The 11,877-nt window shown below is 41.0% G+C and overlaps 1 protein-coding gene across 1 annotated transcript; it reads right to left on the bottom strand.

Moving 5' to 3' along the window:
• Positions 1 to 464: 464 nt before the first annotated feature.
• Positions 465 to 7,781, bottom strand: LOC111220301 (protein kinase C and casein kinase II substrate protein 3-like). The gene is made up of 10 exons (XM_022743352.1): positions 7,559 to 7,781; positions 5,889 to 5,965; positions 5,586 to 5,742; positions 5,103 to 5,338; positions 3,216 to 3,371; positions 2,680 to 2,855; positions 2,468 to 2,588; positions 2,253 to 2,320; positions 2,058 to 2,137; positions 465 to 1,110 (listed from the first exon to the last, which is right to left on the bottom strand). The coding sequence occupies exons 2-10, from the start codon at positions 5,943 to 5,945 to the stop codon at positions 998 to 1,000; spliced, it is 1,164 nt and encodes a 387-aa protein (XP_022599073.1). The 5' UTR covers positions 5,946 to 5,965; positions 7,559 to 7,781; the 3' UTR covers positions 465 to 997.
• Positions 7,782 to 11,877: the final 4,096 nt, after the last annotated feature.

The raw sequence follows: 11,877 nt of genomic DNA on the forward strand, positions 1-11,877 counted from the left end.
GGGGCTGATGGGAATGTCATTAGTTTTGCAGAAATAGTTGTGTGCACCTCCACCCCAACCCCAACACCCTGTGGGGGTTGAAACGTTGTGTTTGTTGTAGTCAATTAAATATTGGGAGCTGTACTCCAGTGTGCAAATATTGTTTCACTCTTTACCATAATGTCATTAGTTTTACAATAAATGTACAAATGTACCAAATTTCAGAACAACGCATCCAATAGTTATGGATACATTGAACGGAAAACCAGAAATGTCAACCTCATGGTGGTACTAGAGGAAAAGTCGGAGGACTGTGAAAGTCAGAGTCATTGTCTTGGGACAACAAATGTCTGCAACAGATTTCATGACGATCCATCTCATAGTTGTTTCGATATTTCAGCCTGAACCAGCGTGACCAACCAACTTCTGCCATCCATAGACCCACACGACTAGCATGGTAGAAACAATAGTGTCAACAAGATGGATTAGAAGCAAAACAAATATAGTTTTATTGTGAAAATCCATTCCCCTCAGTCAAAGTAACTTCTGTGTGCTTCTGCATAATACGCATCAAGTAAACATTAACCTTGTGGGCACACATCATGGTAAACCTGTGGCTGGGTAAACCTTTCATTATCAGCTATTTTTATTACAGTAACCTAATGACTCAGACAAGATGGCGGTAAATAAATATTCTCTCGTTTTCTTTTGTTTCATCTGATCGTGCACACATGCATGCAAACACACATACACACTCACACATATACACATATAACTCTTCCACAAACAGTACATTCTAGTGTGATAAGTTAATTCATACTCAAACCAAGTAGGTTAGAATATTAAGGCCTTAAAGCTTTACATTTCAAAATAGCTGGGAACAGATTATATCTGACATTAACTCAGAATCAGAAACATCTTAGATGTTAAATGATAATAATTGTTAATTTTAGAAGATTTAAAAACAAACTCTTCATGAGAGATAAGTTCACAACATAAAATATTGGACAGCGTGATGTCACTCGACAACTTCAACATAATTGGCCGGGTAGAAGCCCTCCTTCCCTCCGCTCAATACTCCTCTACACCAGCCCTGGTCATCCTCCTCTTCCACCTTCAGGAACATTTCACCTGAGATCAAAAGGAATAAAATTTAAAACAATCAATCATGTTTCAATAATCAGTAGTTTACAGAGATAACCTCTGTGAGTCGAGTAGATAGTATAACTGTGCAGATCCAAGCCTGTTATTATTAATGAAAGAGTGCCTTAAGATGTACTTCCTCTTAAGGCCACTAGATGGTGGGTCTAAAAAAAACCTTTGAATTTGTGCAGTCTTTCAATTATGTCATTTTTGTACAGCATGAGTTCGGATCTAGATACTGAGCAGCTTGGAGAGTATTTTGGAAATTATTTTGCCTGATTGACTGTGGTGGTTGCTATGGGCTTAGCTCACCTCAGCATCATCTAATTGTCCAAATGTGGGTTTTACAATGGCAGTGAGAGGTAAACCCAACTCTCTTTGGATTTTAACTCTTTATCAAACACAATGAAAGATAAATGCACTTCAGTTTGAAAAATATCTCTCCTAAGGCAACAGGATAATAGCTTTTTTCTTTGCAGGATGCAAATGATATCATAACCACATTGCTTATGTTTAGTGCTGTAGGTTTGTGCCATCTGTGTCTGACTCATGCTGAAGTTAGTAGTTCTGCTCTATGTGATTAATATACAGACTGTAAGATAAAAATGTCAACTGTTTAAGTAAAAAATCTATTTACTTATAAAGCATCCCCTCAACAATTGGTTTCATCCTTTATAGCTCCACTAGGACACTTCATGTCATCTCACATCCCAGAAATCATACAATCAGTAAACTCCACACGGCACACTTGCAGTATATTTACCTGCCTTTTTTTGGAGGGATTGGATGCATTTTTGTCTTCATAGTCATATTCATACAAGGGTTGTAATTTTGTATAAAAAAAAATATCCCAAATGCAGCTTTAACACTGAGAGTAAAATGGCTGTCTAACACAATGTATTTGAGTGTTGTGAAAACCACACGTCATGTGTCACCTGCTTTAAAGGACAGCTCGTCACCCTCCTCTCCCACATAGTCGTACAGAGCTCGCACCTTCACACCCCCAATCATCACACTAACAGGAGAAGACACAGACATTTCAGTGGTGAAAAAACATAAATCTGTGGTCATCTCTGGGTTTTAAAAGAAAGCGATAACCATATGTGAAAAGCACTTTGTTGGATACTTACGGTCGGCTCTCTTTTCTTTTCTGGTCTCTTTTCTTTCGATTTAGCTTTTTTACTGGTGGAACCCATTCCTGAAAAAACAGAAAAGTTTGGGTTTTAACTAAACCATCACTTTGTCAACACTACCAATACAGCTGTGATAAATGCAGAGCGTGCAAGTCTACACACACACACACACACACACACACACAGTTTCGGAGTAAAACTCTGTAACATACCTCAACCTTTGGCCAGTCGGTGGGCATGCCAGGACCGTGGTTGTTCTTCCACCATTTGAGATCATCCTGATCATTGATGGCCATCAGAGTTTGATGGAGTTCACTGTACACAGCCTTCACACTGACACAGGGACACAGAGCTATGTCTGTCATGAACCAATCCATCCACATACAATCTGTGCAAACACCTCAGTCCTCTGATGGCTGCTCACCTCTCATTGTTGGTGATGTCCAGATGTCTGTGGATGGAGAGGAAAGCCTGTTTCAGAAAGCTGATCCTTTTCCTCTCCTCCTCCTGCGACTGTTCAAAAATGGCCTCCATCTCCTCCATGTAGTGAGGTGTGTAGGACGTCACATCCTCCAGCAGTTTCTCATAGCGATCTCTAGTCTGCAGGCAGCTCGGAAGAACAGTTTTATGATGCGAGGATGCCATACGCTCCCTCAGGAGGAACATCTACTGTTTCTTTAATGGAGGGGGGGATCTAAAATATATAAATCATCGGGTGCTCTCCACTGTTGCCATGCTGGGCTCCATAAACACGGAGCAGAGTAGCAATAACAAATCTCCATACAAGGAGAATACTTGCAGCAGGCTGGCAAAGCTTTCCCGGAATGCAACATATTTAACTGTGTGTCACGTCGTGAATCAGGAGTTGTGAATTTGAATTGTGTTGTGAATTAATCCCTTATTCGACATGCATGACTGTCTTGGAGGGAGCTGGTGCAGTGTGTAAACATCTCTCCTCACCTTTTCTTTCTCCTCTGTGGTCTTCTCTCTGGCCTCGGTGATCTTCTGCTTTTTCTCTGGACTCATCTCAGAGTTTTCATTTGCTTGTTTCTCTTTGTCAAGGGCTGTTTGCTCCCTCTGGCACGACTTGTGGTATGCAACTCGAGCCTTCTCCAGCTGTTGAATATACATGTACACATGTTAATAATATATAATAGTATAAAAGTCTGACATTTTGGGAAGTATGCCGCCTTTCTTGTCAAGAGTTAGATGAGAAGATTGAAACCACTCTCATGTCTGTACAGTAAAATATGAAGCTTCAGCTAGCAGCCATTTGGCTTAGCTTAGCATAAAGGAAGCATTTGTATGTTTTGTGTCTAACACATACTATATTTATTCAAGTTACATGTACATTAAATAGAGAAAAATATATGCACAACTTCAGGGATTGACATTTTGGAAAACACACCTATTGTTACCATTGTTACCACTCTCATGAAAAATGATGCTACAGCCAACATGTTAGCATAGCTTTTGTAAGGAATCTCTTTCTTGACTCTAGGAAATAGTTTTGCACATAATTCCTTGCAAAGCCACAATGCATCATTTTCACACTTAGAATTTTGAACAGATTAATATGTTAACTGAGTTTAAGAGGTGCTGGTTGCCTAATCCTATCATGATGTTTACACAGAGCTGGGCTAGCTGTTTCCCTGTTGTCAGTAAACTAATCTCCTGCTGTCTGTAGCTTCACTTACTGCTGTACAGACTTGGTGCTAGTATCAGTTTTCTCTTTTAACTCTTGGCAAGAAAGCAAAGCGTTATTTCTCATAATTTTGAGCTAGAAAGCTAATTACTTTGAAATAGCAGTCTGGCAAATTCTATTTGCTAATAAAGAGCAGGAGATGCAGTTGAAAGCTGCAGAAAAAAGCTAGGAAGCTGACAGTGAGTGAAGATTTTGGGCAATGCAAAGTGGTGCAAAGCAGTGGATAACAAATACACTTGCTCCTTGTTGGGCTTGTTGGTCTTAAAATGAGGTGTGGTCAGGCGCATTGTTGGTGCATTGCTATTTTGAGGCAGTGGAAAGTGATTGCGTGATTAAACAACAATAACCTGGTCTGAAGTGAATGGTGGAGGTTTTCATGATTATTTTAAGGGTGCATTACCAAGAGAGTAATTTGCGCCTACAAAGGCGGGTGCACGACGTTCACATACTGTTCACTCTGCCTGCACTCTTATGCACAAGCAGATGTTCAGATGTTTGGATAAGTCAGATGGTGCTTTTCCATTAACCTGCTTAATGCACAATTTGAAAATGCGACAAGTAATGGAAGCACGTGAATTTCAAAAAATCTCTGAAATGTTGCAAAAAAAAATGTATACGCTCACATGAGGTGGTTTTCTAGACTATTTGACAAAGCAATATTTTGCAAAAGTGAAATGGAAACACTTTTTTCACTTTTAAGTTGCGGTGCCTGGAATATCAGGCCCCAGGGAGCCAGTTCCAACTGAGAGGCAGACTGCTGGAAATCCATTGTCACATTTAATTGGAATGATATCGCGAGAGGAGAAAACTCAGCCTCATTCACGTAACAAAACTCAGTGGAAACACAGACCATTCACAATTGTGTTTTGTCAACTAAAAAATGGAGACCCGGCTAGTGAGAATGGGAGATGTGTTTGATGTTACGCCCCAAAACATTCCCCTGATTAATTAAGTGAGTACAACCCTTTTGAATCATGCACCTGGTGCATGGTTGAGAGTTTCTTTTGCCATTAAAATAGCTAAAGTGGATATGGACATGCCCTCAATGCATTTGTGCCATGCGCTTTACATCATGTGCTTTAGACTGTTAAAATAGAGCCTTTGTGTCACAGATAAATGTAAATGATGTATGTGTTCTGGACCTTTATCAGCTTTTTGGACCAAGGTTTCTGGGCTTGTGAAAAACTTGTGTTGTTGTCGTGGCTCTCCCTGAACCCACAAAAGATTTTCTTTGGAAAGGTCTCCTTCTGCCAGGTCTTCACCCGGTGCCCTTCCTCAGTGATGAGAGACTGGGAGATGGAGGAGTGGAGTTCGGACAAACGCTCGGTGGAAGTGAAGAAACACTGCCACGCCCTCATGAGGGAGCCATAAAGTGGCCCTGGGGACGCAGGAAAAAGACAGACGGAGCAATGAAATAACATAGGGCACAGAAGTGAGTCATGGAAACAATAAAGAAACAATGACCTTCATTCGTTCACTGGAAATTTTCAAACAAACACAGATGCTCTTGTTTAATACGATTCGAGGAGAGGAGAGCTGACATGATCAAAAAAGCCTGGGAATGCATGCTCTCTGCTTTTAGGCCACCACGGCTGTACGGCTATCATGCAGCTTCTCATACTTACGAGAATCCACTATGGACTTCCACTTGCTGCTCCACTGGCTGAGCTGCTGGGCGTACTGTTTTTCTACCTTTGCTCTCTCCATGAAACAGGCCACAATGTCGTTGCAGGCCTGGAAGGACTGCTCAGTTCGGTGCACTGTACGCACATAATTGCCCGGCTGGGAAGACAGGCAGAGAGGAAGACCGATAGTGAGGAAATGTAAAAATAACAAGCCATTCACAAACACACAAGTATTGTTTTGGATCGACAAGCTATTCCTAGGGTGGTAGTTTTGTTAGATTTGATCATAGATATAATCCTCACCATCCAGAAGCTCTGTTTCTTTGCATCCTCGGGTGGCTCTTTGGGGAGACTCGCCATTATTGGGAACGTGTCTGTCTCTGAAAACAAAAGATAGCAGCTTGTGTGATTCAAGAGAGTTGCCAGGCTGGTTAAGATGCATAACAAGCATGGGAAGACTGTTTTTATTGGCAGGCAGGTGACACTGATTATCGTGCAACAGGTTGGACGTCTACGCGGTGTAATGTGCAGATACAGCAGACGGACTTCCTCATAAACAGAGGTATTGCCTCTGTATGGCAGGCATGTCTGTTAGGAAATAATTGGCGGCTGAAGCTTTGCAGTGTGTGTGTGTGTGTGTGTGTGTGTGTTGCTGAGCTTATTGCCATAACAACTTAGATGATCTTGATGAGGTATTATTTACACTGTACAGGGCTTGGATACATCCAACCCCCCTGCGTGAGTAAGGGGAGTGTCGTTGCAGTGGCAGACTGGAATTCACAGGGGTGGGATCTGCCAGCAGGAATAGAACAGCTGCTCCGGCATTCTTCCTGTTGCCTTCCCAAAATAAACAGCGTAGAAAGGTCATCTTTCCCTTTGCTCTGACTAATACAAGGCCTACTGTCTCCCACTCTGACTTGATTCAATTCAGAGATCATGACCACAAGGGTGCAACAGATTTTTCTAATCTGGCAACCAAACAGGAACGTAGGATTTTAAAAGGAATAAACCGTTCACACAGCAGACACTTTTGCACAGCATGTAAAAGCAAAGTACATGTGGCAGATATACTGGAGACAAGACGCAGACTGAACAAAAGCAGGGAGATGCATGCACAAACAAGCAAAGGACGCTGTCACATTTGGGCCTATTTCTGTCTGGGCTGACACATTGCAGGCTGAGTAATATGAAAGTGACTAACCACACCTCATCACAAGACTGAGCATGACAGAGAGTCAGGCTCATCTAAGACCTTCTTTCTCTCAGCTAGATGGTCTTCATACGTATATTATCGTGTCTTTTCACCATTTTTCTCACTCGCTATGAACTCTGCAAGTGGAAACATGGCAGAAAGTCCCCGAAGGCTTCACTTAAGAGTCGCTTTTTAACTTTACCCTGGTTCTGCTGTTGCTCATGCAGAGAAATGGAAGAGGTTTGAGACGGGACTCCACAGCTCACTCTCATTTTATCACACAGACGCATTCATACCAAAGTATTTTAATGCAAAAAAAAAAAAAAAAAACACCATCCACAAGCCAAAAAGAAGCAAAAAGCAGCAGCAGAGCAGTCATGCCTGTGAGCAACCAGCACTTACATTTCTCTCTGAATCACCAGTGATTACTCAAGTGACCACTTGTTACTGTAGTTCAAGGGCTACTGAGGATTTCTTTTCATTTTTCTGCCCGTCTCCTCCTGTCCCAGTGTGCCTCCCCTCCTCTAACACATGCTTCTCTCCCTCTCTCCTGTCTTGCTGACCCAGTTTTCCCTTGGCACTTAAAGTTACACACACAAACACACACACACACACATACACACACACACACAGTGTTGATCTGAGAGTGGGCGTGAGACACCGTGACAATGCAAGCAAGGAGAAAGAGAAAAAAAAAATTAAACAAATCAGAGCATTTGCATGGTAATCACTCCGCCGCTAATTGGCTTCAGGGCAAACAAAGAAGGAGGAAGAAACTTACCTCTCTTGCTCTACTCCCCCGTCAGCTGTGATATTCTAGTTCACAGTCATTCCAGGATGAACTCCTCTTCCTCTTTCTCTTCTGCTCCCTTACTTTAACCCCATCCTTTGCTTCTTTAACTCTCTGTCTTCCTCCTATCAGGCTGTTTAGGTCTCCGGCCCTTCTTTGACTATCACCCTCTCACTTTCTCTCCACTCTATTAGAAAAACAGCTGGAGGAATCCCCCCCCCCTCCTTCTCCCTCTCCCTGCCCGTCCCCTCCCTCTGTCTCTCTCAATATGGTGCTAATGAGATGCTGAACCTTCATTTTGGCCGTTTGCTGGTCGCAGATTCGTGTCAGTGTGGCACACAGTCATGTGAGCTTATTAGTGAGTGCGTGTGACAGCAGAAGAGGGTGGGGGCTTGGGGGGGTGGGGGTATCCCTGTGAACTGCCACATTAGCCCCGTGCTCCTTTGTGACCCGACATTCTCTCTCTGGTCAGGCCTAGAAAACAGAGCCCGTCAAAGGGAGAACAATATATAGCATGTTCACACACACCACTGTTTACTTATTCTGGTCTGTGCTCTTCTGGACATTTGCCAGGAGTTAAAAGAGAACACCTGTGTCATCCAGAGTTACAGTTTGTTCGCTGCTGTCTGCATCTGGTTGAGATTTCTCAGTCTTTTCACGATGAATGCTGCATAAAAGGAATACTCTTCAAAAATCCATTATCCAGACGCCGAGTAGCTCAAAGACATCTTGCACACAACACACCAGACAAAAGATATTGTTTCTCACTTGTAGTTGCTGTGGTTTAATATCAGCTTTGTTCTTTTGGATTCTATGATGCCAGAAACTCAAGTAAGTTGTCTTCATGCCTTAAAAAGATGGGAGACAACCACAAATCAAAAAAAAAGGTTAAAGTTATTTATGTGATATTTATTGACGATGTCACTAAGACTCCTGTATCTATTGTCTTTTTATGAAACACCACAATGAACTGTAACTATCTTCAGTGTTTCATCCTTGACAATTTGTTGTAATTTAACACGTCCCTGTTCACAATGTTAATTAGACTAAACTAAATGAAAACACGGTGACATGTTTTTGAGGGTTACAATAAGTCCTGGAGGAGATTTACTGTACATTTCTTCCAGTAGATGCCAGGTGACATGAAACTGTCAGTTCACCTGAACAAATGCAAATGCAGCAGATCTCACCCTAAATGAACACCCGTTGGAGCAATGTGTTTATACAGCGCTCTCCACCACTGTCAGTTAAACACTAAATGAGAGTGTACCTCTAGAAGGAATGGTGTTCATACCTCCAGTAGAGGTCCAGAGACTTGCAGAGTCTAATCCAAGGAGCACTGATGATGTTCTGGTGGCACGTGGGAGCTCAACACCTGGCAAAGACATCTGATGGTTTCTCCTTCATTTTGTCACGCATCTGTAGTTTCTACTAAAGAAACAGTCTCCATGAAAGGTAATGGCAGCATAGGGTGACTGGAGATTGTATGAGTCAGATCACATGAAGTAACTGTTAAATAAAGACATTTTGAGAAAACCTAATTAAAGCTTCATGTGTGGTGAGAAGTGTTTTTCTCTGTGGAAGTTTCTGTCACGCTGTCATACTGTGAGAGGAGAAAAACAAGCCCTAATATCTGTAATTTCACTAACTACGAGCAGACCCCAACTGGAGAAATACAAAGAAGGGGAAACCTGGACCACTGGCACAACCTTAAACAAAATAACAGTATTTACAGTTTTCAGCCACGAACTTTAAACTGGACACCATGCTAGCAAACAATCTCCCATTCATCTTCTTCCAAGTCGTTTTTCATTGTTCTCCATGCCTCGCAGGCGTCTCTCGTTTTGCTGCATGAATGCAGCCACTGCTTGCTTCGAATTAAGCCATCTCATCTTCTCCCTCCCCATGAGCTCCACTCTTTTGTGCCTTTAGCTCACCAAGCCTGATGGGAAAATAATCCTGGACCTGAAAACAATGTTGTGTTGAACCACCGCAGGGCTGATATGAGCTGCTGCCAAATGACTCAATTCAAACACAGCACTTTAAATTGGATCATTATGTGAATCTGTCAAAAGAGGGAATCCATGGAGAAATGAGAATCACGGCAGGGCCATAGTTTATTTTAGCATTTATTTCAACACCTTAGTTGTACCTCTATCATATTGTTTATCAGTATATACTTTTTTTTATTTAAAACAAAACTTTATATATATATATAACTATATATATATATGTATATATATACCTTTTATCTCTGCATACTTATGCTCATACTGTATGTAGTCATATTCATTATGCATTTCACTAGACCTAAAATACTCTTTTAAATCATAGTATGTAATGCTTTCTACACTACTGCTCAGTCCTTTCGCTTCTCAGGAATAGTATCCATCATGAAATAGCATTTAGGCAACTCAGCATGAGAATACAGAGTCATAATTTTAAACTCACAGAGAGAAATATACATTAACTAACGTGTCAGCTTCACTGAGGTCACCACAGGGCGAGCAGTATAGAAAGCATTTACAGAAAACCCCAAATGAAACACAAACCAAACAAAGCTTCAAAGAATTTGTCCACACTATTTGGAAGACGGAGATTCTTAAAAATGTTTACATACTTAATAATATTATCTTTATTATACTATATTTTTATGTTATCATTGTCATCATCATCATTACATATAGATCTATAAATGATGTGTTTTTGCCTAACAGTTGAATTCACTGCAGGGAATGGCTAAACTGGCATGTTAAAAAAAATCCAGGGCATTCATGTTCACCTCTATGTAACATATACAGTATTTACGATTAGTTTTCATTCTGAAAAAACCTTTTTGAAAAGTGGGTCAGAGTATTTCTTTTTGAGGGTTTATGTGTGGAACAGGAAAACATTGGGATTGTCAACCGGTGAAAAAAAAGAAGAAGAAAAAAAAAGAAAAGTTTTCTGACTGTTATAAATGTTTTGGAAAAGGCATTAGAAAGAGAAAGGTGTAGGTCAGGGAAAGCATTTAGCCACCAACGCAGGCTGACGAACACGCACGCACAAAATCAGACACACAGACTCACAGAGGCTGAAGGTTGAGGAAGTCAGGCAGACAGAGAAGCAGTAAAAAGCCCTTTTTGATCACTGCACCTGCTGTGTGAGAGAGAGAGCGGTCCACATTATGGCATCAAAGAGGATGGATCCATCCCTTGACCTGTGCTATGGCCATAAACACCAATAAAGTCTCGGAGAGATTTGCAGTTTGAAATAACATGCAAACTCTTTTCAATTTCTCTTCAAAATTTCCTCTCCTTTCTAAAGAATAATCAGGAAAATAATAAAAGGTCATTTCCCAACAATATTTTCTCAATGTCTGTATATCCTCATTATTCACAACTTCAACAGTTTTAAATACCCTGACAGTTTTGAAATGAATGATTGCGATCAGCACTTAGTACAAAACAAATGGTTCTACTAATAGTGAATCCCGTTTAACATGTAAGATATATTTAGTGCTCGCAAAGTACATACATACAAAGCTTACCGGGGCATCCTTTGGGGGAATATGGCAAATATATAAAAAGAATACTATTGTTGTCTATCATTTTCCTCTATCATCATTTACAAACAAAACTCTTTCTCTCGTATTCTGACTTTGGCTCCAGTAATCACAGCCATTAGATACTCTGATCTGCTTAAAGCTACAAAACTGATGTTGGGATGTGGCTCTAATGTTTCTGTTTTCAGCCACAATCACTAACACGTTACTGGGTTTTACCCTTTAAGCAGCAACTTTTCAACTTTTCTTTGAACTCAGACTGAAGTTTTCTCAGTGCTGCTGAGCAGCAGATGGTGTGAGAATCCATCTGTCAGTGTGTGTGAGAATATGAGTGTGTGTGTATATGTGTTTGTCTTTTACAGCACAAAACGGTGCGTTAATTAAATGCCTGTCCATCAAAAGTTTTAAATTGTATTTTCAGTTGAAGAGCGTCACTGTCATATGATATTCTTATTTCTTTGTACCCTTTCTTGACCAGAAGTCATTCCACAAATTTCACAATAATATTCTCTACATGTGAAGCAAATTTGTAAGACAACACTTTCCCCCACATGTCCAGCCCTTAGTCTTAATTCAACGCAACCTGATGATGTCCATTGTTCTTCTCTTGCACATCTTCTGTTATTGTTCATCTTTGTCAATTTGTTTCAATTTGAATCACCCCTTCACTCTCAGTCTGTGTCTCGGGGAGAAGTGGTAACATGCAAAGGAGAGGAGAGTCGCCTGGGGAGAGAAGGAGGGCAAATCAAAGAATAAGAATGGCTAG

Source organism: Seriola dumerili, unplaced genomic scaffold, assembly GCF_002260705.1.
Source record: "Seriola dumerili isolate Sdu_G_001 unplaced genomic scaffold, Sdu_1.0 BDQW01000068.1, whole genome shotgun sequence".
Taxonomy (NCBI): domain Eukaryota; kingdom Metazoa; phylum Chordata; class Actinopteri; order Carangiformes; family Carangidae; genus Seriola; species Seriola dumerili.

Coding starts and splice junctions, on each gene's coding strand:
- LOC111220301 (XM_022743352.1), bottom strand. CDS start 5,945: ATGGCGAGTCTCCCCAAAGAGCCACCCGAGGATGCAAAGAAACAGAGC. Junction 2,321..2,467: donor CCGACTGGCCAAAGGTTGAG/GTATGTTACAGA, acceptor CTGTTTTTTCAG/GAATGGGTTCCACCAGTAAA. Junction 2,138..2,252: donor AAAAGAAAAGAGAGCCGACC/GTAAGTATCCAA, acceptor TTCTCCTGTTAG/TGTGATGATTGGGGGTGTGA.